At 43.5% G+C, this 20105-nt stretch overlaps 1 protein-coding gene across 2 annotated transcripts in view; it reads right to left on the bottom strand.

Moving 5' to 3' along the window:
• The window catches only part of LOC100592207 (pleckstrin homology domain-containing family G member 4B), a 107403-nt gene that overhangs the window by 48491 nt on the left and 38807 nt on the right, over window positions 1–20105 (bottom strand). For both annotated transcript variants that reach the window (XR_004029183.1, XM_030808838.1), the window contains exon 2: window positions 15785–15982. Coding sequence is in view for 1 of the 2 variants with exons in the window: in XM_030808838.1 (XP_030664698.1) it covers window positions 15785–15883 (99 nt within the window). In the remaining variant the exon portion in view is untranslated. The remainder of the gene's footprint in view (window positions 1–15784; window positions 15983–20105) is intronic.

Genomic DNA, 20105 nt, shown 5'->3' with positions numbered 1-20105 from the left:
AGGCAAAAACTTCATGACCAAGAACCCAAAAGCAAATGCAACAAAAACAAAGATAAATAGATGGGACTTTATTAAAGTAAAAAGCTTCTGCACAACAAAAGAAAGAATCAGCAAACGAATGACCCACAGAGTGGGAGAAAATCTTTGCAATCTATACATCCAACAAAGGACTAACAGCTCCACTTTTTATAAAATCTTTAGGGTTTTCCACATATAAGATCACGTCATCTACAAACGGATAATTTTGCTTCTTAATTTCCAGTTTGGATGCCTTTCACTTTTTTTTTTCCTTGCATAACTACTCTAGGAAGAACTTCAAACACCATGTTGAACAGAAGTGGTGAAAGTGCGTATCCTTGTCTTGTTCCTGATATCAGAGGAAAAGGTTTCAGTCTCCCACCACTGAGGACAATATTTGTTGTGGGTTTTACATATATGGCTTTTATTATGATGTTGAGATAGTTTCCTTTTATTCCTAGGGTATTTTGTTTTTATCATGAAAGAGTGTTATTTTTCTGTATCAATTGAGATGATCAGAAGAGGCTTCTTCCATTTATGCAGCCAACAGACACATGAAACAATGCTCATCATCACTGGTCATCAGAGAAATGCAAATCAAAACCACAATGAGATACCATCTCACACCAGTTAGAATGGCCATCATTAAAAAGTCAGGAAACAACAGGTGCTGGAGAGGATGTGGAGAAACAGGAACACTTTGATGCTGTTGGTGGGAGTGTAAATTAGTTCAACGATTGTGGAAGACAGTGTGGCAATTCCTTAAGGATCTAGAACTAGAAATATCATTTGACCCAGCCATCCCATTACTGGGTATATACCCAAAGGATTATAAATCATGCTACTATAAAGACACATGCACACGTGCATTTACTGCGGCACTATTCACAACAGCAAATACTTGGAACCAACCCAAATGTCCATCAATGATAGACTGGATTAAGAAAATGTGGCACATATACACCATGGAATACTATGCAGCCATAAAAAAAAGCATGAGTTCATGTCCTTTGCAGGGATATGGATAAAGCTGGAAACCATCATTCTCAGCAAACTATCACAAAGACAGAAAACCAAACACCGCATGTTCTCAGTCATAGGTGGGAATTGAACAATGAGAACACTTGGACACAGGGCGGGGAACATCATGCACCAGGGCCTGTCAGGCAGGGCTCGGGGGCTGGGGGAGGGATAGCATTAGGAGAAATACTTAACATAAATGATGAGTTGATGGGTGCAGCAAACTAACATGGCACATGTATACCTATGTAACAAACCTGCACATTGTGCACATGTACCCTAGAATTTAAAGTAAAAAAAAAAAAAAAAAAAGAAGCAGCTTCTTCAAGGGGAACTTGCAGAGGGGTGGGGCATCAGCTGTGATTTCATAATAATGTACATAACACGAACAGCTGAACTATGACAAGACTATTCCAAGTGGAATGTACATCAAGGCTTTGAAAAGGAAACAAATAGAGAAAGAACACCATTCTTTTTTGCCTCAATACAATTCACAATTCTGTGATTCTCCTTGGCCAAACTAGCCATGGTTTAGATTGTAAATCTTTTGGCTACCCTGGGATTGCTGCCAAATTAGACCAGATGCTATAAATCTTGTAGTCATGTTCTGAATAGTTCCAGTCCTGAGAAAACTGCAGATCACACAGGGTAAATCTTTCTCTCATTTTGATGTCTTCTCTAAGTGGTGCACTCAAGTTGTTTCAACACAGTATCAAGGAAAGTGTCAGAACCAGAGTTTTCTTATTTAAAAGGAGGCCACTCAACTTCATCATTCAAGTGCTGCAGCTCAGCAGCTAAAAATAAGCATAGAGTCCTTCTTTATAATGAGCTTTCACAAAGCTGTCCAGGAGCCTGAAATTCCTGAGACAATTAACAGGTTTCGATCACAACAAAGGCATATCATGCCAGGAATGTCAATATTCCTAAAAGTTCAGCTTCATTCTGGGCAATGGGACAGGTGACCTCCCAGGGTATGAGGGGGCGCTAAGGGATGAGCTTCCCTCTACTGTGGTATGAAACAAATTTACACTCCTTTTTTGGCTTAATATTATTTATTACCGTTTCCTTATGTATTTTTTAAATGCTAAATTGTAACATCCTCTTCTGTAAATTATCTCTTCAAGTCTGCCAATTTTTCTATTGGCTCTTAGTGTTTCACTTATTTTTATAAGCCCTCAGCAAAGACAATGTAAAGAATAGCTTTTATTTGGTTTGTTTTTTCTTCTGATGTTTTTGAATCGTAAATTTTCTACATGTTTCTGCCATCAATCAATTTCCTTCTCTTTGTGGTGTCACTCTTTGCTTGAGCCAAGTAAGTCTGTCTTTTTCTGATGAGACAGCATGTTCCTTTCTCTCTCTCTCTCTCTCTTCATATTCACTGACTCATCTGGATTTAATGTGGTCTTGGGTGGGAAAACCTACACAGACACTTTCCTGAGGGACCCATGAGCATATGTGACTCTTAAGCACATTCTGGGTGAAGCCTGTCCTCTTGCCCACTGATTTTACTGACTACTTTGCAACATTCTAAGTTGTACATTCCTCTGATGCCTCCAGCTGTGAGTGGTCAGGACTGGCAATTAGTTTGCTAAGGCAGGCAATGATAAAAAAAAAAAATGGTCATACATAGCCTAAATATTTTAGGTTTAAATACATTAATGCACATTCACCCACCACTATCTTGATGGGGGCTAGGGAAGGCTTATTTCCTCTTTGGGAGCTCTCCCTCAGTCCTAGAGAATACTTCACAGTTCTCATTGACCCTTGTTGATGAAGAAAGCCAAGCTCTATGAAATATTTGAAGAGCCTTACTCTGAGCAAAATGTAAGTGACTACCACCTGGGGTACACCTTCAAGAGATCCTGAGAATGTGTGCCTGAGTTGGTCTAGTTACAGCTTGGTTTTATACATTTTAGGGAGATTGAAGTTACAGGCAAAGACATAATACATCAATACATGTAAGGTATATACTGGGTCCGCCCAGAAAGGCAGGACATCTCAAATTTGGAGGGCGGGGGTGATGGACTCAGAATTTTTCTGATTGGCAGTTGGTTGGAAGAGGTAAGCTCTGCCTAAAGAACTGAAGTCAGCAGAAAGAAACACTCCAGTTAAGATAAAGGGGGATAAAGCCACGGTTCTTGTTCTATAGATGAAGCTTCTAAGTAGCAGGCTTCAGCGAGAATGCTGGCAAATGTCTCCTTTTGTACCTTAAAAGGCGTCAGACTCTTGGTTAAACTCCTCTCCTGGGTCAGGAGAAGACCTAGAAAGGGAAGGAGATTCTCTACAGAATGCAAAGGTCCCCCACAAGAGACAATTTTGCAAGGCTGCTTCAGAATATGGCAAATAAATCTATTTTGGAGTAAAATAATTTCATTTCCTCAGGGCCCGTTGTCATGTGACGCCACAGGTTCAGATTTGGTATCTTATTGCTACGGAATCTGTTTTGTCAGTCTTTTGATCTCTATTTTAATACTAATGCTGGTCAGTTGTGCCTAAACTCCAAAGGGAGGGGGTATGACAAGGCCTGTCCGACCTCCTCCCTGTCACGGCCTGAACTCGTTCTTCCAGTTTCTTTGGGATCCCTTGGCCAAGGGAGCGGGGATCTGTTCAGATGGTTGGGGGACTTAGAATTTCATTTCTGGTTTACACCCTTTATGGTTGATCCTGTTACTAGATAACAGCTCTCCATATGAAGCAGTCCTGATTAAATTTCTGTGTGGTTTCTGTCTTCTGATAGGACCCTGATGAGTACAGGAGGCCCCCAAACATTATCTGCTGAATCGAAGAGCTCTACCATCTTTCTTGGGTTAACCACACCTATACTGTTTTGTCTTACAGTATCTTGAAAGTGCAGCAAGAATTTAAAAACCTTAAGGAAGAAATATGAATGTAGAACTTGTCTAGATTTTTTTTTTTTCCCAAAATATCCCAGTTGTGAGGAGGATTCTGGGAAGATGGTGGAGTAGGAGGCACCAGCAGTCTGTCTCCCCATCCGGACAACACCTGCACTGGCAGAATCTGTCTGCCATAACTATTTTGGAACTCTGCAGTCTACTAAAAGCATGAAGGGCAAATTGTGGTTGATTGTGGTCAATTTCAGCTCTTGGCCCCGCAGACAGCTGTGCCTGTGCTCCTGGAGCAGCTTGCAAGAACCAAAGTGGCCAAAAACCCCAAAAAACAAAAAAGAAAACCTCTGTCATCCAAATACAGTGGATCAGTGCTGAGGACTAAGCTCTGATTTTTTTAATCTTGCCTAAATGTCTATCTGAGGGGTTTGGGGATTTCATGCCCTACAAACCATAAATTCTCTTCATGTGGTTTTTATTTAGCCCTACTTTCCAATCTGACTGTGGCATAACATCATGTGACAAAGAAGAAAGTCAAAATATTTTACCGCAAAATATGTTTCTTTGCCATATTTTGAAATGGCCCTGCAAAGCTGTCCTTGGTAGGGGAAAATTTGCATCTGTAAAGACGCTCTATTAACATAGCTACATCCTTTTCTTCCAGGCCCTCCCAATCCTAAAGAGATTAACTAAAGTCTAGTACCTTTTAAAGGTCTGAATAGGAAACATTTGTCATCTATTGTCCCTAAGGGCACCCACTGTAAGATTCAAAAGAACCTTTGCCTCCACAATCTTTTATCTTTACCTGAACACTTCCTTTCTATTCATCCCAGGTCTTTAGAAGAACTCAACCAATTTGTCAGCCAGAAAATGTTTAAATTCACCAAATCCCCTAGTTGTCCTGCCTTTCTGGAGCAAACCAATGTATTTCTTAAATTTATTTGATTGATGTCTCGATATCCCTAAAATGTATAAAACCAAGCTGTACCCCGACCACCTCAGGCACATGTTCTCAGGACCTCCTGAGGGCTGTATCAGGGGCCACAGTCACTCATGTTTGGCTCAGAATAAATCCCTTCAAACATTTTACAGAGTTTGACTCTTTTCATTAACAGTGCTTTAATCACTGTGGCTGGTGACCACAGAGGTGTAGACAAAGAGGCGCAAGACCAATACTGTTGCACCTTTCCCACTGTTCGGCCGCCGCCCACCACTGCCACTGAAGTGACTTCCAGGGGGTTTAAAGAGGTGGTGCCCTTTTGCCCCCCCTTTCATTTTTTTCTCTTTTCCCCTTTTGTGAGCCAGACATTAAAGACTAGGACATTTTAAAAAAATGTATACAAGGAAAATTGGAAAATGACCATGTATGCTCAAAGAAAGGACCAGGCTCAGAAGGAACTGAAATGACCTTATAGTTACACCTCAGGCTGGGCCTTGGCCCAGAGGCAGCCTATAATAATAGTAATAATAATAATAAAAACCAACAATAAGCAGAAACAATGATGTAGGAGTTAAGAAGAAATTAGGCAGATAGTGAGGGAAAGTAAGTCCGTGGTAACGTTTCCTTTTAATGAAAAGCAGCCCCCAAATCATTTTCTTTTCTAACAAAGAGCAGCCTTTAAAATCGAGCTGCAGACATAGACAAGCAAGCTGGAAGCTCATACAGGTGAATGCTGGCAGTTGTGCCAATAGGAAAAGGCTACCTGGGACTAGGCATGTTCAAAATGGCAGCTCCACCTTCCCTTCTTTTGCCAGCCACGTGTATAGTAAGGAGCAGGAAAGATGGCGCTGGCCAAGTGGAAAAGACATTTGCATAAGATTAGGGTGGGGTGGCCAGCCTCCCCCAACCACACACTATGTAAATGTCACACCTGGTCCAACCAATCTGTGGGCCCCATGTAAATCGGACACCACCTCCTCAAGCCTGCCTATAAAATCTGCTGCTCTCTGCCACAGGCCAGATTTGCCTTTTGGGCACCCCTCTCCGTCTTGAGAGTAAGAGCTGTTCTCCTTTCTCTTTCTTTTGCCTACTAAACCTCCACTCCTAAACTCACTCCTCATGTGTGTCCATGTCCTTATTCTTCTTGGTGTGAGATGATGAACCCCGGGTATTTACCCCAGAAAACAGTGCCACTTCAACAACATAAAAAGCAAACCCCAAAGGAGGGGGAAAGTCTGCTTTGCAGAGTTGTCACATAATTAGATTCAAATGTCCAATTTTCAACAAAATGTCACAAGGCCTTCAAAGAAACAGGAAAGTATGTTCCATTCAATGGAAAAAATAATCAGAAGCTGTCCCTGGAAAAGACTTGATAGTAGACCTACTAGGAAAAGACTTTAAAACAACAGTCTTAAAGATGCTCAAAAACCTAAAGAAAGATGTGAAGAAAATAAAGTGATGTATGGAAAAAATGAAAATATCAACAAAGATATTAAAAATCCTAAAAAGAAGCCAAACAAATTCTGGAGCTGAAAAGTATAATAACTGAAATGAAAAATTCACTAAAGAGGTTCAAAGGCAGATTTGAGCAGGCAGCAGAAAGAAAAGTGAACAAAGCCTAAAAGACCTGTGGGACACCATCAAGCAGCCAGCATATGTAAAGTGGGAGTTCCAGAAGGAGAGTAAAAAGGCACAGAATATTTGAAGAAATAATGTGTGAAAACTTCCCAAATGTGAGGAAAGACATGAATACAAACATCCAAGAAGTCTGATAAGCTCCAAATAGGAGGAACTCAAAGAGACCCACACCAAAACACATTATAATCCAATTTTTGAATGACAAAGACAAAGACAGAATCCTGAAAGCAGCAAGAGAGAAGTGACTCATCACATACAGGAATCCTTAATAAGATTGTTGGCATATTTTGCTTCAGAATCTTTCAAATCCAGAAGGCAGTGGGTCAAAACATTCAAAATGATAAAAGAAAAAAATCCTGTTGACAAGGACTCTTGTATCTAGCAAAAACTATGCTTCAAAAGTGAGGGTGAAATTAAGACATCCCCAGATAAACAAAAGCTGGGGGGATTTGTTACCACTAGACCCACCCTACAGAAACAAGGGAGTCCAGCAGGGTGAACTCAAAGGACATTAGACAGTAACTTGAAGGACTATGAAGAAATGAAGATCTCAATACAGGTAAATATATGCAAATTATGAAAGCTAGTATTACTGTAACAATGGCTTGTAACTGCCTTTTTGTTCTCTACATGATTTAAGACACTAATATACTTATAAGAATTATTAGTTTATGTTTAACTAATACTTTATGCTACGAGTAATAATTAGTAATACTTGATACTAATAATGTATAAAGATGTAATTTTCCGACATCAGCAACCAAAAGGGGCGAGACAGAGCTGTAAAGGAACAGAATTTTTTTTGTTATTAATGTTAAGCTTGTATAAATTCAAATTAGTGTTATAACATTAGGATAATAAATGTAATGCCCATGGTAATCAAAAGGAAAATAGCTATAGAGTGTACACAAAAGGAAATGAGGCAAGAATTTAAGCCCTGTACTACAAAAAATCAACTGAACACTGAAGAAGACAGTAATGCAGGAAACTGACAAAAAAGCTATACAGCACCTAGAAAACAAATGGACAAATGACAGGAGCCCCTGTTTATCAGTAACTACTTTAAACATAAACGTGTTACCCAATCAAGAGACAGAAACTGGCAAAATTGATTTTTTTTTTTTAAGTCTCGCTCTGTCGCCCAGGCTGGAGTTGAGCGGTGTGATCTCAGCTCACTGCAACCTCTGCCTCCTGGGTTCAAGTGATTCTCCTGCCTCAGCCTCCCAAGTAGCTGGGATTACAGTCGCACACCACCACACCCAGCTAATTTTTGTATTTTTAGTAGAGACGGGGTTTCACCATGTTGGCCAGGCTGGTCTCAAACTCCTGACCTCAGGTGATCCACCCACCTTGGGCCTCCCAAACTGCTGGGATTACAGGTGTGAGCCACCACACCCAGCCTGCAAAATGGATTTTTGAAAAAATCCCATGTGATCCAACTATATAGTGTCCACAAAAGACTCACTTGAGATTCAAAGACATAAACAGATCCAAACTGAAAAGATGGAAAAATATATCCAAGCAAATAGTAACCAAGAGACAGCAGGAATGACTATACTAGTATCAGATAAAATAGACATTAAATCATAAAATGTTACAAGATACTATGAAGAACCTTATATATTAATAAAAGGTTAAATACAGCAAGAAGATATAACAGTTATAGACATTTTCACACCTAATGACAGACCATCAAAATGTATGCAGCAAAAACTAACAGAATTGAAGACAGACACAGACAGCTCTACAATAATTGCTGGAGACTTCAATACCTCACTGTTTCACAATGGACAGAAGAACCAGACAGAAGATGCATTTTTAAAAATGGAGGACTTTAACAACACCATAAACCGACTCGATCTAACAGACATATGCAGAACACTCTACCCAGCAGTGTCATTATTCTGCCTTCATGTTTGAAAGGTATTTTTGCTGGACATACACATGCTTCTCAAGTGCACACGTGAGACAACCTCCAGGGTAGAACATATGTTAGGCCACAAATTAAGTCTCGTTAAACTTAAAAACATAGATATCATACAAATTATCTTTGCCGATCACAAACAGATGAAGTTAGAAGTCAATAATAGAAATAAGACTGAAAAATTCACAAAATTGTGGAACTTAATCAACAGTGGATCAAAAAGGAAATCACAAGAATGAGAAAATGTTTGAAATGAAATGAAAACAAAAACACAACATATTACAACTCATGGGAGGCAGCAAAAGCAGTGTTAAGGGGAAAATTTATAGCTATAAATGCTTACATTTTTAAAAAGTAAAGATCTCAAATCAACAACCTACCTTTACAACTTAAGGTAGAAAAAGAAAAAAAAAACTAAACTAAAAAAAGCTAGCAGATGAAAGGAAACAATAAAGACTAGAACAGAGATACATGAAAGAATAGAAAAATGAGAGACAAAATGGATGAAACCAACAATTGGTTCTTTGGAAAGATAAAAAATGTTGACAAACCTTTAGCTAGGTGGACTGAAAAAAGAAGATTCATGTGACTAAAATCAGATTAAAGAGGGGATATTACTTACTACTGATTCTACAGAAATAAAAAGGATCATGAAAAATTATTATTAACCATACATCAATAAACTGGATAATCTAGATTAATTCCTAGAGACACAAAGCCTACCAAGACTAAATCAGGAAGAAATTTAAAATGTGCATATACCTATGACTGCTAAGTTGATTGAATCAGTAATTTAAAAATCTTTTAACAAAGAAAAGCCTGGAACTCATGGTTTTGTTGATGAATTTTACCAAACATTTAAAGAATACCACCTCCTCTCTAATTTTTCCAAAAAATTAGAGAGGAGGGAATACTTTCTAACTCATTCTAAGAAGCATTACCAAGATATCAGACAAAAGGAAAATATAGACCAATAGCCCTAATGGACATTGTAATCTTTTCTACCCATGGATTATTTAGAAATACACAATTTCCAAGTATTTTGTGAGTTTCTAGTTATCTCTTTTATGTTACTGAGCTTTGGTTTAATAACACTGTAGTCAGACCAGCCTGGGAAACATAGTGAAAGCTCATCTCTACAAAAATTTTAAAAATAAAATAATTAGCCAGGTGTGGTGGTGCACGCCTTTAGTCCCAGCTGGTCTGGAAGCTGAGGCGGGAGGATCGCTTGAGCCCAGGAAGTCAAGGCTGCAGTGAGCCGTGATCACGCCACTGCACTCCAGCCTGGATGACAGAGTGAGAGCCTTTCTCAAAAAAAAAAAAAAAAGGAGGAGGAGAAGAATGTGGGCTCTCCAATATCCTCTAATCATATATATATAATATATGACAACAAAAGCACAAAGTGTTGGGGAAGTAAATGAAATTATACTACTGAAAGGTATTATTACCCTAGATCTGGACAAAGCACATTGTAAACCTCTGGAAAGGATCCACCATTCTGGATGCTATCAGGAACATTTAAGATTCATGAGAGGAGGTCAAAATATCAACATGAAGGGGAGTTTAGAAGAGGTTGATTCCAACCCTCATGAATTTTAAAATATTAATTGAAGTTAGGCTGCAGTGAGTTAAAGATGCATATTGCAATCTTGAGAGCAAAAATAACACAAAGAGATCATACACCCTTGAGATAAATGTTTCTAAATGGACAAGAATTTTATCAGATTTTGGTTAACTTTGGAAAGTGATCCATGTGTACTTGGGAAGGATATGGATTCTAAAGTTGCTGGGCTCAGCATTCTACGTATGATCCTTAATGGAAGACAGTCAGTGTATTTAATGTATATCCCAAGCAGTGCGTGGTCCGCTTACCCCGTCTGCTTTTGAGACGGGTGAAATCTCCTACGGTAATTCGGGGTTTCTCCTGGCAATTCTGTCCATTTACATTTCACACATTTTTGGACTATGTTGTTAGGGGTTCACAGATTGTCTTCCTGGCTTTTTGTTACTGGTATTATTATTGAATGATCTTCTTTAGACCCAACAATGCACTTTGCCTTTTATGATATTTAGTTTGTTATGAACATTGCTACACCAGTAATCCTTCGAATGTTGCTGGTCTATTATTTTTTGGACTCGTGTCACAGACATTGTGCTTTTTACTTCCCATGGCTTTATCTTGTTAACTCCCTCCTCCTTTTCTGATTTCTATTTGATTGATTTCATTTCTTTTATTCTAATTCCCAGCTCACTTCTGTCTCTCTTTTATGGAAATATCCTATTTCTATATTTTTCTGATTACTTTTCCCTAAACTATTTTCACTCTTTTTGAGACAGTCTCATTCTGTTGCCCAGGCTGGAGTGCAGTGGCACAATCTCAGCTCACTGCAACCTCTGCCTCCTGGGTTGAAGAGATTCTCCTGCCTCAGCCTCCTGAGTAGCTGGGACTACAGGCACCTGCCACCACGCCCGGCTAACTTTTGTGTTTTTAGTAGAGATGGGGTTTCGCCATGTTGGCCAGGCTGGTCTCGAATTCCTGACCTCAGGTGATCCACCCTCCTCGGCCTCCCAAAGTGCTGGGATTACAGGCGTGAGCCGCCACACCCGGCTCTTTTCTCTAAACTTCTCCAGACACATTTCTGTCCCAAACTGTGATGAAACAAAGTGACAAATAACTTGATAAGTGATTAAGCATGTCGTTTATTGACTGAGGGTTGGGAGATAGGCAACAGTAATCACTGAAGTCTTAGCTTCACATGACCATTTATCTCAATTTTTTTTTTTTTTAGATGCAATGATGAGTAATTTCAATTTTCTTCTTTATGTCTTTTTTATTTTCCAAACTTTCTCAGTGGGTATGTATCACTTTTATAAGCAGGAAAAAACATCCAGAAAACGTTAGTTTGCTGTGTAAGTTTCTTTCTCTGAGGTCCCACACTTTAGGGCAGGTACCCCATCATTCTTTGCTGCCCTAGTGCTAAAAGTTCCCTTCAAGGACAGAGAGACGAGTCTCATTTGGGAATGAAATAAGGTATCTGTCTAACCAAGATCCTATTTCAGATGTTGATTTTTGTGTTTGTGAAACCTTTACTTTAGGGATGCTGAGTCATTATCTCAATATTAATATTATTAATAATGATTTCCCAACCACATATTTTGACAATAGTGGATAAATGAATAAAAACAGAACTGAATTTATATTAACTTTATATTCATATATTCATAGTAGTCAAGGTAAATGCATTTTTCTCCTGTTACAGAGATGAACAAATTTTATTTTTATCATTCAAAAGCAAAAAATTAATATAAAATCAAGTAGACTGTCCCTAAGTTTTGTGTTGTGCTTATTAAGTACTAGTAAATATGCATCCCTATTAAAGTACCATAATTCACATGACGTTTCCAGAAGACAAGCAATTTCGTAGGTTGGGAGAGGGATGGTTTTTGATTAAAATGAGAGGAGAAAGAAACTTCAAGGAAACAAGAAGGTGAAACAGGCCTTTGAACGCAGCCAGGCGTTTTCAGATGCAGCAAAAGCAGCGGGGCCCCCTGTGCTGTCGCTCACCCTCCCGGCAGGCACCTCTCTGTTTCTTCCCCACTCAGTCAACATCCTTGCAATGTGCAAAAGGTACATCCTCACAAAGGAAAAAGTCTTCTGAACAGACCACCTCACACAAGGAATCAAATCTAGGTTGTGCCTAGCCCCTCCCCTAGCCCTGTCATTCTAACCAAAAGACATTCAACGAGTCTAATAAACCAAAGTGGCCCAGTGGTCGTTTCAAAACAACGCCCTAATTCAATTTCAGTGGAGAGCTAAGTGGTGCTGGTTAACAAAGGCTGTGCTTTTTAGGACCTAGCCAGGTGCCTTCCAGGAGCTCGCTGCAACACGTCCACAACCTGGCTATCACTACAGTTTTACCCTGGCCTCAAGAACAACCTACAGCATAAATATCCCAAGAAACAGACTAAACATACAAGAAATTCATTAAGCGGGACTTATCTGTATGTACAGACATATCTTGTTTTACTGTGTTCCAGCTGATTGAGCTTTGCAGATACTGCATTTTTCATGTACTGAAGATTTGTGGCAACTCCGTGCCTCTGTGTCACATTTTAGTAATTCTCACAATATTTCAAACTCCTTCATTATTATTATATCTGTTATGATGATCTATAATCAGAGTCCTTTGATGTTACTATTGTAATTGTTTTGGTGTGCCATGAACCATGCCAATATAAGACAGCAAACTTAATCAACAAACATTGTGTGTGTTCCGACTGCTCCACTGACTTGGCCATTCCTCCATCTTTCTCCCTTTCCTTGGGCCTCCCTATTCCCTAAGACACAATAATATTGAAATTAGGCTAAGTAACAACCCTGCAATGGCATCTAAGCGTTCAAGTCAAAAGAAGAGTTGGACATCTCTCATGTTAAATCAAAAGCTAAAAATGATTAAGCTTTGTGAGAAAGGCATGTTGAATGCCCCAGCCAGGCCAAAAGCTAGGCCTCCTGCACCTAGAAGTCAGCTAAGCTGTAACACTAAGGAAAAGCTACTGAAGGAAATTAAAAGTCCACTCTAAGGAACACACAAATGGTATGAAAGAGAAACAGCCTTATTGCTGACATGGAGAAAGTCTTAGTGGTCTGGATAGAAGAGCAAACCCTAGATACAACATTCCCTTAAGCCAAAACCTAACCCAGATGAAGCCCCTAACTCTCTTCAGTTCTATGAAGGCTGAGAGAGGTGAGGAAGCTGCAGAAGAAAAGCTTGAAGCTAGCAGAGGTGAGTTCATGAGGTTTAAGGAAAAAAGCCATCTCCTTAACATAAAAATGCAAGGTGAAGCAGCAGGTGCTGATGGAGAAGCTGCAGCAAGTAATCCAGAAGATCTGGCTAGGCCCATTGATGAAGGTGGCTGTGCTTAACAACAGATTTTCAATGTAGACAAAACAGCCTTCTATTGGAAGAAGATGCTGTCTAGGACTTTCCTAGCTAGAGAGGCGAAGTCAATGCCTGCCTTCAAAGCTTCAAAGGACAGGCTGACTCTCTTGTTAGGAGCTGGTGCAGCTGGGGACTTTCAGTTGAAGCTGATGCTTATGGACGGAACCTCCCAGGGCCTCTAAGAATCATGCTCAGTCTACTCGGCCTTGCTCTATAAATAGAACAACAAAGCCTGGATGACAGCACGTCTGTTTACAGCATGGTCTACTCGATATTTTAAGCCCACTGTTGAGACCCACTGCTCAGAAAAAAAGATTCCTTTCAAAATATTACTGCTCACCGACAGTACACATGGTCACCCAAGAGCTCTGATGAGGATGTACAAGCAGATAAATGTTGTTTCCATCTGTGGTAACACAACATCCATTCTACAGCCTATGGCTCAAGAGTAATTTTGACTTTCAAGTCTTATTATTTAAGAAATACATTTTGTAAGACTATAGCTGCCATAGAGAGTGATTCCTCTGACAGATCTGGGCAAAGCACATTGTAAACCTCTGGAAAGGATTCATCATTCTGGATATTATGAATATTTAAGATTCATGAGAGGAGGTCAAAATATCAACATCAAGGGGAGTTTAGAAGAGGTTGATTCCAACCCTCATGGATGACATTGAGGTGGGGAAAACAGCAAGACAACTAAGATTAGAAGTGGAGCCTGAAGATGTAACTGAATTGCTGCAATCCCAGGATAAAATTTGAACAGATGAGGAATTGCTTCTTATGGATGAGCAAAGAACATGGTTTATTAAGATGGAATCTGTTGGGAGGCTGGGGCGGGTGGATCACCTGAGGTCAGGAGTTTAAGACCAGCCTGGCCAACATGGTGAAACCCGCCTCTACTAAAAACACAAAAATCAGCCAGGCGTGGTGGTGGGTGCCTGTAATCCCAGCTACTCAGGAGGCTGAGGCAGGAGAATTGCTTGAACCTGGGTAGCAGAGGTCGCAGTGAGCTGAGATTGCACCACTGTACTTCAGCCTGGGTGACAGAGCAAGACTCCATCTCAAAAAAAAAAAAAAAAAGATGGAATCTGCTCCTGATGAAGATGCTGTGAACACCACAGAAATGACAACAAAGGATTTGGAGTACTTCATAAACTTAGCTGATAAACAGAAGGGTGTGAGAGGATCGACTCCAATTCTGAAAGAAGTTCCACGGTGGGTAAAATGCTGTCAAACAGCATTGCCTGTTGGAGTAATCGTTCATAAAAGGAAGAGTCAATGTGGAAAACTTCAATATGGTCTCATTTTAAGAAGCTGCCACAGCCACCCCAACCTTCCTCAACCACTTCCATGATCAGTCAGCAGCCATCAACATTAAGGCAAGACCTTCCACCAATAAAGACATTATGACTCACTGGAGGCTCAGATAATCATTAGCATTTTTAATCAATATTTTAAAATTAAGGTATGTATGCTGCTTTTAGACCTAATGCTATTGCACACTTAGACTACAGTGTAAACATAACTTCTATATGTGCTGGGAAACCAAAAACTTCGTGTGTCTGGCATTAGCGTGGTATCTGCCTTACTTTGCTGGTCTGAACTGAGACCACAATCCCCTCCAGGTGGGCCTGCATCATGACTGCTGCAGAGACCTAGCTCTGAGGTGCTCACTGCAATCCCTTCCAGGTGGGCCTGCATCATGACTGCTGCAGTGACCTAGCTCTGAGGTGCTCACTGCAATCCCTTCCAGGTGGGCCTGCATCATGACTGCTGCAGAGACCTAGCTCTGAGGTGCTCACTGCAATCCCTTCCAGGTGGGCCTGCATCATGACTGCTGCAGTGACCTAGCTCTGAGGTGCTCACTGCAATCCCTTCCAGGTGGGCCTGCACAGTGACTGTTCCAGCGACTTAGCTCTGAGGTGCTCACTGCAATCCCTTCCAGGTGGGCCCGCACAGTGACTGCTGCAGCGACGTAGCTCTGAGGTGCTCACTTCAGTCCCTTCCAGGTGGGTCTGCATTGTTACTGCTGCAGTAACTTAGCTCTGAAGTACTCAGTACAGTCTCTTCCAGGTGGGCCTGCATTGTGACTACTCCATGACAGCTCTGGGGTGCTCACTACTACCCCTTCCGCATGGGCCTGCATTGTGACTGCTGTAGTAACTTAGTTCTGAGGTGCCTGCTCTGGAGAATGACTTGTTTCCTTCCTTCTAAGAGTGCAGTGCAAGTTTATTGGGGGTGGGGGACAAAGAGGGCTCCACGCTCCTGGGAAACCCTTGTTTCTGGGACATGCAGCCTTGTTTGACCCTTCATTTGGGATGAGGGTGGGAGGAGCCAGAAGCCAGAGGAAAGAACTGAGCCAGTGCCCTGATGGGCCCAATTCCTGCCCTGCCCAGGGAAAGGGCAGGTTCCTTCAGGTTGGCCATGGTCTCAGAGCTACAGGGGAGGTACTCACACAGGCTTCCTGCTGCAGGTGCTGCAGGGCCCTCTTGGCTGGGAGGAGGAAGCTGGTGAGGCAGTGCAGCCCGTCCCCACTGTGGCACCTCTCGGCCATGCTGAACAGCTGCCAGAGAACCGTGGCTGCCGTGGCTTCAAATGGTGGGTACAAGGCAGACAGCGTCCTCTGGATATAGGCATCAAGAGATTCCAGATCCTGAAATGAAAGAGAGAATTCAGAAACTTTAGGGACATAACTCAAGACAGGTACACACGGCAGTCCAAGGCTGGCACTGAAGGATCCACACGGAAGTCCCTTGTCCTGTGTCTGGCATGATGTGAGTTAACTGAGAAAGACAAAAGGTGCAGGGCGAGCTCCTGGTGGCTCTCCTTGTGCTGTCACACAGCAGAGGGGCAGGTGCATTAGGCAGACCCGTGGCCCTGTCCTGGGGCAGGGGCTCTATATACCACCTCTATAAATGTGGGCTGCCATTCCTATCACACTCACATTGAGGCACAACCAAGCCTAGATTTGGGGTAAGTTTCATCCCCTGCACCTGAACGGCATAGGGTCTTTGGGGTGGGGCTGTGAGTCCTGCGGGAGCTGCTCCTCCCGGCTCTCCTGGGTCTGTACAGGGAGGAGGGGACAACCACTTGTGGGGAGGACAGAGCTGGCCCATGCACCACTTTATTCTCAGAAAACAAGCTCATCCACAGCACATACATTTTAATTGTGTTGACGATTTTGTTTTCATTTAAACAGTACTGATGGTAAAAACCTTATGGTGCCCTCCTCAAGGTTGCTGAATTGTGCCCATTTGGCACCCTAAAAACAGTATCATTGGCCACTGATTTCCGCTTGGCATTTTGGTGCAACATGCTTTTATGAAGAGGCAATGATTCTTGTTTAAAAATTTGTAATGCTGTTTTTGGAGTAACAATCCCTGAGGAAATACCACAAGGCTCACATGTGTAGAGAAGAACTTGAAGGCAGTGAAAGCCAAAGAAGCTAAAAATTGTGAATCAGATTTTCATGGCACAACAGTTACATCAGAAACACCTCTGAATAGCTAATCACACAGATAATTTCCTAAGGAAATTGAAAATAAAACAGAGACTCCTCTGGCCTGCAGTGGGAGAAGGGTCTGTCTTGTCAGCCGTGCCTGTGACTGGAGGTACCTGCAGCAGAGCTCAGCTTCTGGAAACTGCGTGACTCAAGGAAGGTCAGGGCTGGGCTCCTGAGTCCTGCATCCCACCAGTAGAGTCCCCTGCTGGCCCCGCCACCCCACAGGTCAGCTCCCTTCCTGGCACGCACTGGCTCGTTCTCACCCGCCCGACAGGGCCACTCACTTGTTGACAGGAATGATCTAAATACAGTCTGAGTTCATGCAGAAATGCTGATGTCATCTAATTTCCAAAAACTCATATCACACCTGAGCCACACAGCAAACACACAGTCCATGAGAATGAGTGGGCCTGTCTCAGGCCGGGGACAGAATCACCCACATCGGGCACCAGGATGGCTGTGATTTGGGATTTGGGGCAAATGCTCAATTGACACAGGAGAGATGGGCAGGAAGGAAGAGGAACATGATCTAGGAGAGGCGTCTTGAATGGCCTGTTCTGCAGGAGATGAAATGCCGACACTGGGCCATCCCGGGAGAGATGTGTTCTGCAGGAGATGAAATGCTGACACTGGGCCATCCCCAGGAGAGGCATTCTCCTACTTTTCTGATCCCCAAGTCCAGGCCCATTCCTCCCCCACCTCAAGTCCAGATGTGGTCAGCAGCCCAGAGCTCTGTCCAGGGCCACTTTCTCCAGGGCCACCATCTGAACTGCCCGACGTGAGGAAGGAGATGGCTGGTGCACTGTGTTGTCAAGCCCTGGCCCTACCTCTGCCTGATTCCATGGTGACTGGGGCAGGCCCCATGCTCCACTCAGTGGGTCCCACCTGCACCCCCTCCTCAGAACAGCTCCCACTGGGGCCACCCAGGGCCTGGGCCAGGCCAGAGCTGCCCCAGGGAAGCTGCCTGCAGACGGAGAGTCAGGTGGGTTGAGGTGCTGAGTAAGCCAAGTGAGCCATGAACCAGGTTTATTCATAGCAGCCTTCGATTGCTCCTGAGTCCTGTGTCCCTCAAGGGCGGAGTGTGTGCTGTCTCCTGGCCTGATGTGTCTGCAGCACCCCGATTCTGGGGAGCATCTTTGGGAGTGCCACCAGATGACTGCTCATGATGAGGGAGCTGCAGTGTGTGCAGGACTCTGAAGGAGTGTGAGCCTGGCCAGGCACAGTGTATGGACAGAGGAACCCCTGCCAGCTGTGTCCAGGCCTCGGGGCCAGGAGAGGGAGCAGACACAGGGCAGGGGACCTGCAACCACAGGTCCACCAGCTCAGCCCAATTTCTTGTCTTTGTAGAACTCAGGATTCTTGTTTCTGCCAAATGTACAGATTGTGTGGGTGTTGTACACGTGTGCTGCAGATTGTGTGGGTGTGTGCACGTGTTGCAGATTGTGTGGGTGTGTGCACGTGTGTTGCAGATTGTGTGGGTGTGTGCACGTGTGTTGCAGATTGGTGTGGGTGTGTGCACGTGTTGCAGATTGTGTGGGTGTGTGCACGTGTGTTGCAGATTGTGTGGGTGTGTGCACGTGGCTGCAGATTGTGTGGGTGTGTGCACGTGTGCTGCAGATTGTGTGGGTGTGTGCACGTGGCTGCAGATTGTGTGGGTGTGTGCACGTGTGCTGCAGATTGTGTGGGTGTGTGCACGTGTGCTGCAGATTGTGTGGGTGTGTGCACGTGTGTTGCAGATTGTGTGGGTGTGTGCACGTGTGCTGCAGATTGTGTGGGTGTGTGCACGTGTGCTGCAGATTGTGTGGGTGTGTGCACGTGTTGCAGATTGTGTGGTGGTGGGGTGTGGGGTGCACGTGTTGCAGATTGTGTGGGTGGTGTGCACGTGTTGCAGATTGTGTGGGTGTGTGCACGTGTGTTGCAGATTGTGTGGGGTGTGTGCACGTGTTGCAGATTGTGTGGGTGTGTGCACGTGTGTTGCAGATTGTGTGGGTGTGTGCACGTGTGTTGCAGATTGTGTGGGTGTGTGCACGTGGTTGCAGATTGTGGGTGTGTGCACGTGTGTTGCAGTGTGTGGGTGTGTGCACGTGTGTTGCAGATTGTGTGGGTGTGTGCACGTGTGTTGCAGATTGTGTGGGTGTGTGCACGTGTGTTGCAGATTGTGTGGGTGTGTGCACGTGTGTTGCAGATTGTGTGGGTGTGTGCACGTGTGCTGCAGATTGTGTGGGTGTGTGCACGTGTGTTGCAGATGGTGTGGGTGTGTGCACGTGTTGCAGATGTGTGTGTGCAGTGTGCGTGTGGGTGTGTGCACGTGTGTGCAGATGGTGTGGGTGTGTGCACGTGTGTTGCAGATGGTGTGGGTGTGTGCACGTGTGCTGCAGATGGTGGGGTGTGTGCACGTGTGTTGCAGATGGTGTGGGTGTGTGCACGTGTGTGCAGATGGTGTGGGTGTGTGCACGTGTGTTGCAGATGGTGTGGGTGTGTGCAGTGTGTTGCAGTTGTGTGGGTGTGTGCACGTGTGTGCAGATGGTGTGGGTGTGTGCACGTGTGTTGCAGATTGTGTGGGTGTGTGCACGTGTGTTGCAGATTGTGTGGGTGTGTGCATGTGTGTTGCAGAGCAACTGGTGTGTGCACATGCGCTGCAGAGCAGCTGGTACAGTTCGGGTGCCCGCCAGCCCTTGGCACTTCGCTGAGCTTTGTTTGGAACTCTGTGCCATCACTTAGCCAATGGGGTGGTGGTGGTAGAACAGAAATGGAAGACGGTGTCCGAAAATCCATCTTAAAGCTTCACTCTTCAATGAAGGATTTATTTTCCCAATTAACTTTAAAATTTTATTGAAACGAGGGTAACATTTTAAAGTTAAGATGCTTGTTTCTCACCCTATCTGCATTCCCTGGCTTGCAGCTCCACGCCCACAGGGGACACAGCCCAGCCCAGCCCAGCTTCTGTGTCATCCGTGGGTTAGTGTGTCCCTCTGGCACCAACACATGGTGATAACCGCAATGTTGTAGCCCATGGTGTGGCACCTGGAGTGGGGACATGGGAGGTACTTTTAATTCACTGCTGTGGCCTTTGCCTCTGGCCGGAATTTTTTTTTTTTTTTTTTTTTTTTGAGATAGAGTCTTGCTCTGTTGCCCAGGCGGGAGTGCAGTGGTGTGATCTAGGCTCACTGCAACCTCTGCCTCCCGGGTTCAAGTGATTCTCCTCTCTCAGCCTTCAGAGTAGCTGGGACTACAGGTGTGTACCACCACTAACCGCACCTGGCTAACTTTGCTA

The sequence above is a fragment of the Nomascus leucogenys genome, unplaced genomic scaffold, assembly GCF_006542625.1.
Source record: "Nomascus leucogenys isolate Asia unplaced genomic scaffold, Asia_NLE_v1 000630F_157028_qpd_obj, whole genome shotgun sequence".
NCBI lineage: Eukaryota > Metazoa > Chordata > Mammalia > Primates > Hylobatidae > Nomascus > Nomascus leucogenys.
The sequence above is the reverse complement of the archived record's forward strand: the minus strand, read 5'-3'. Positions and strand labels throughout refer to the sequence as shown.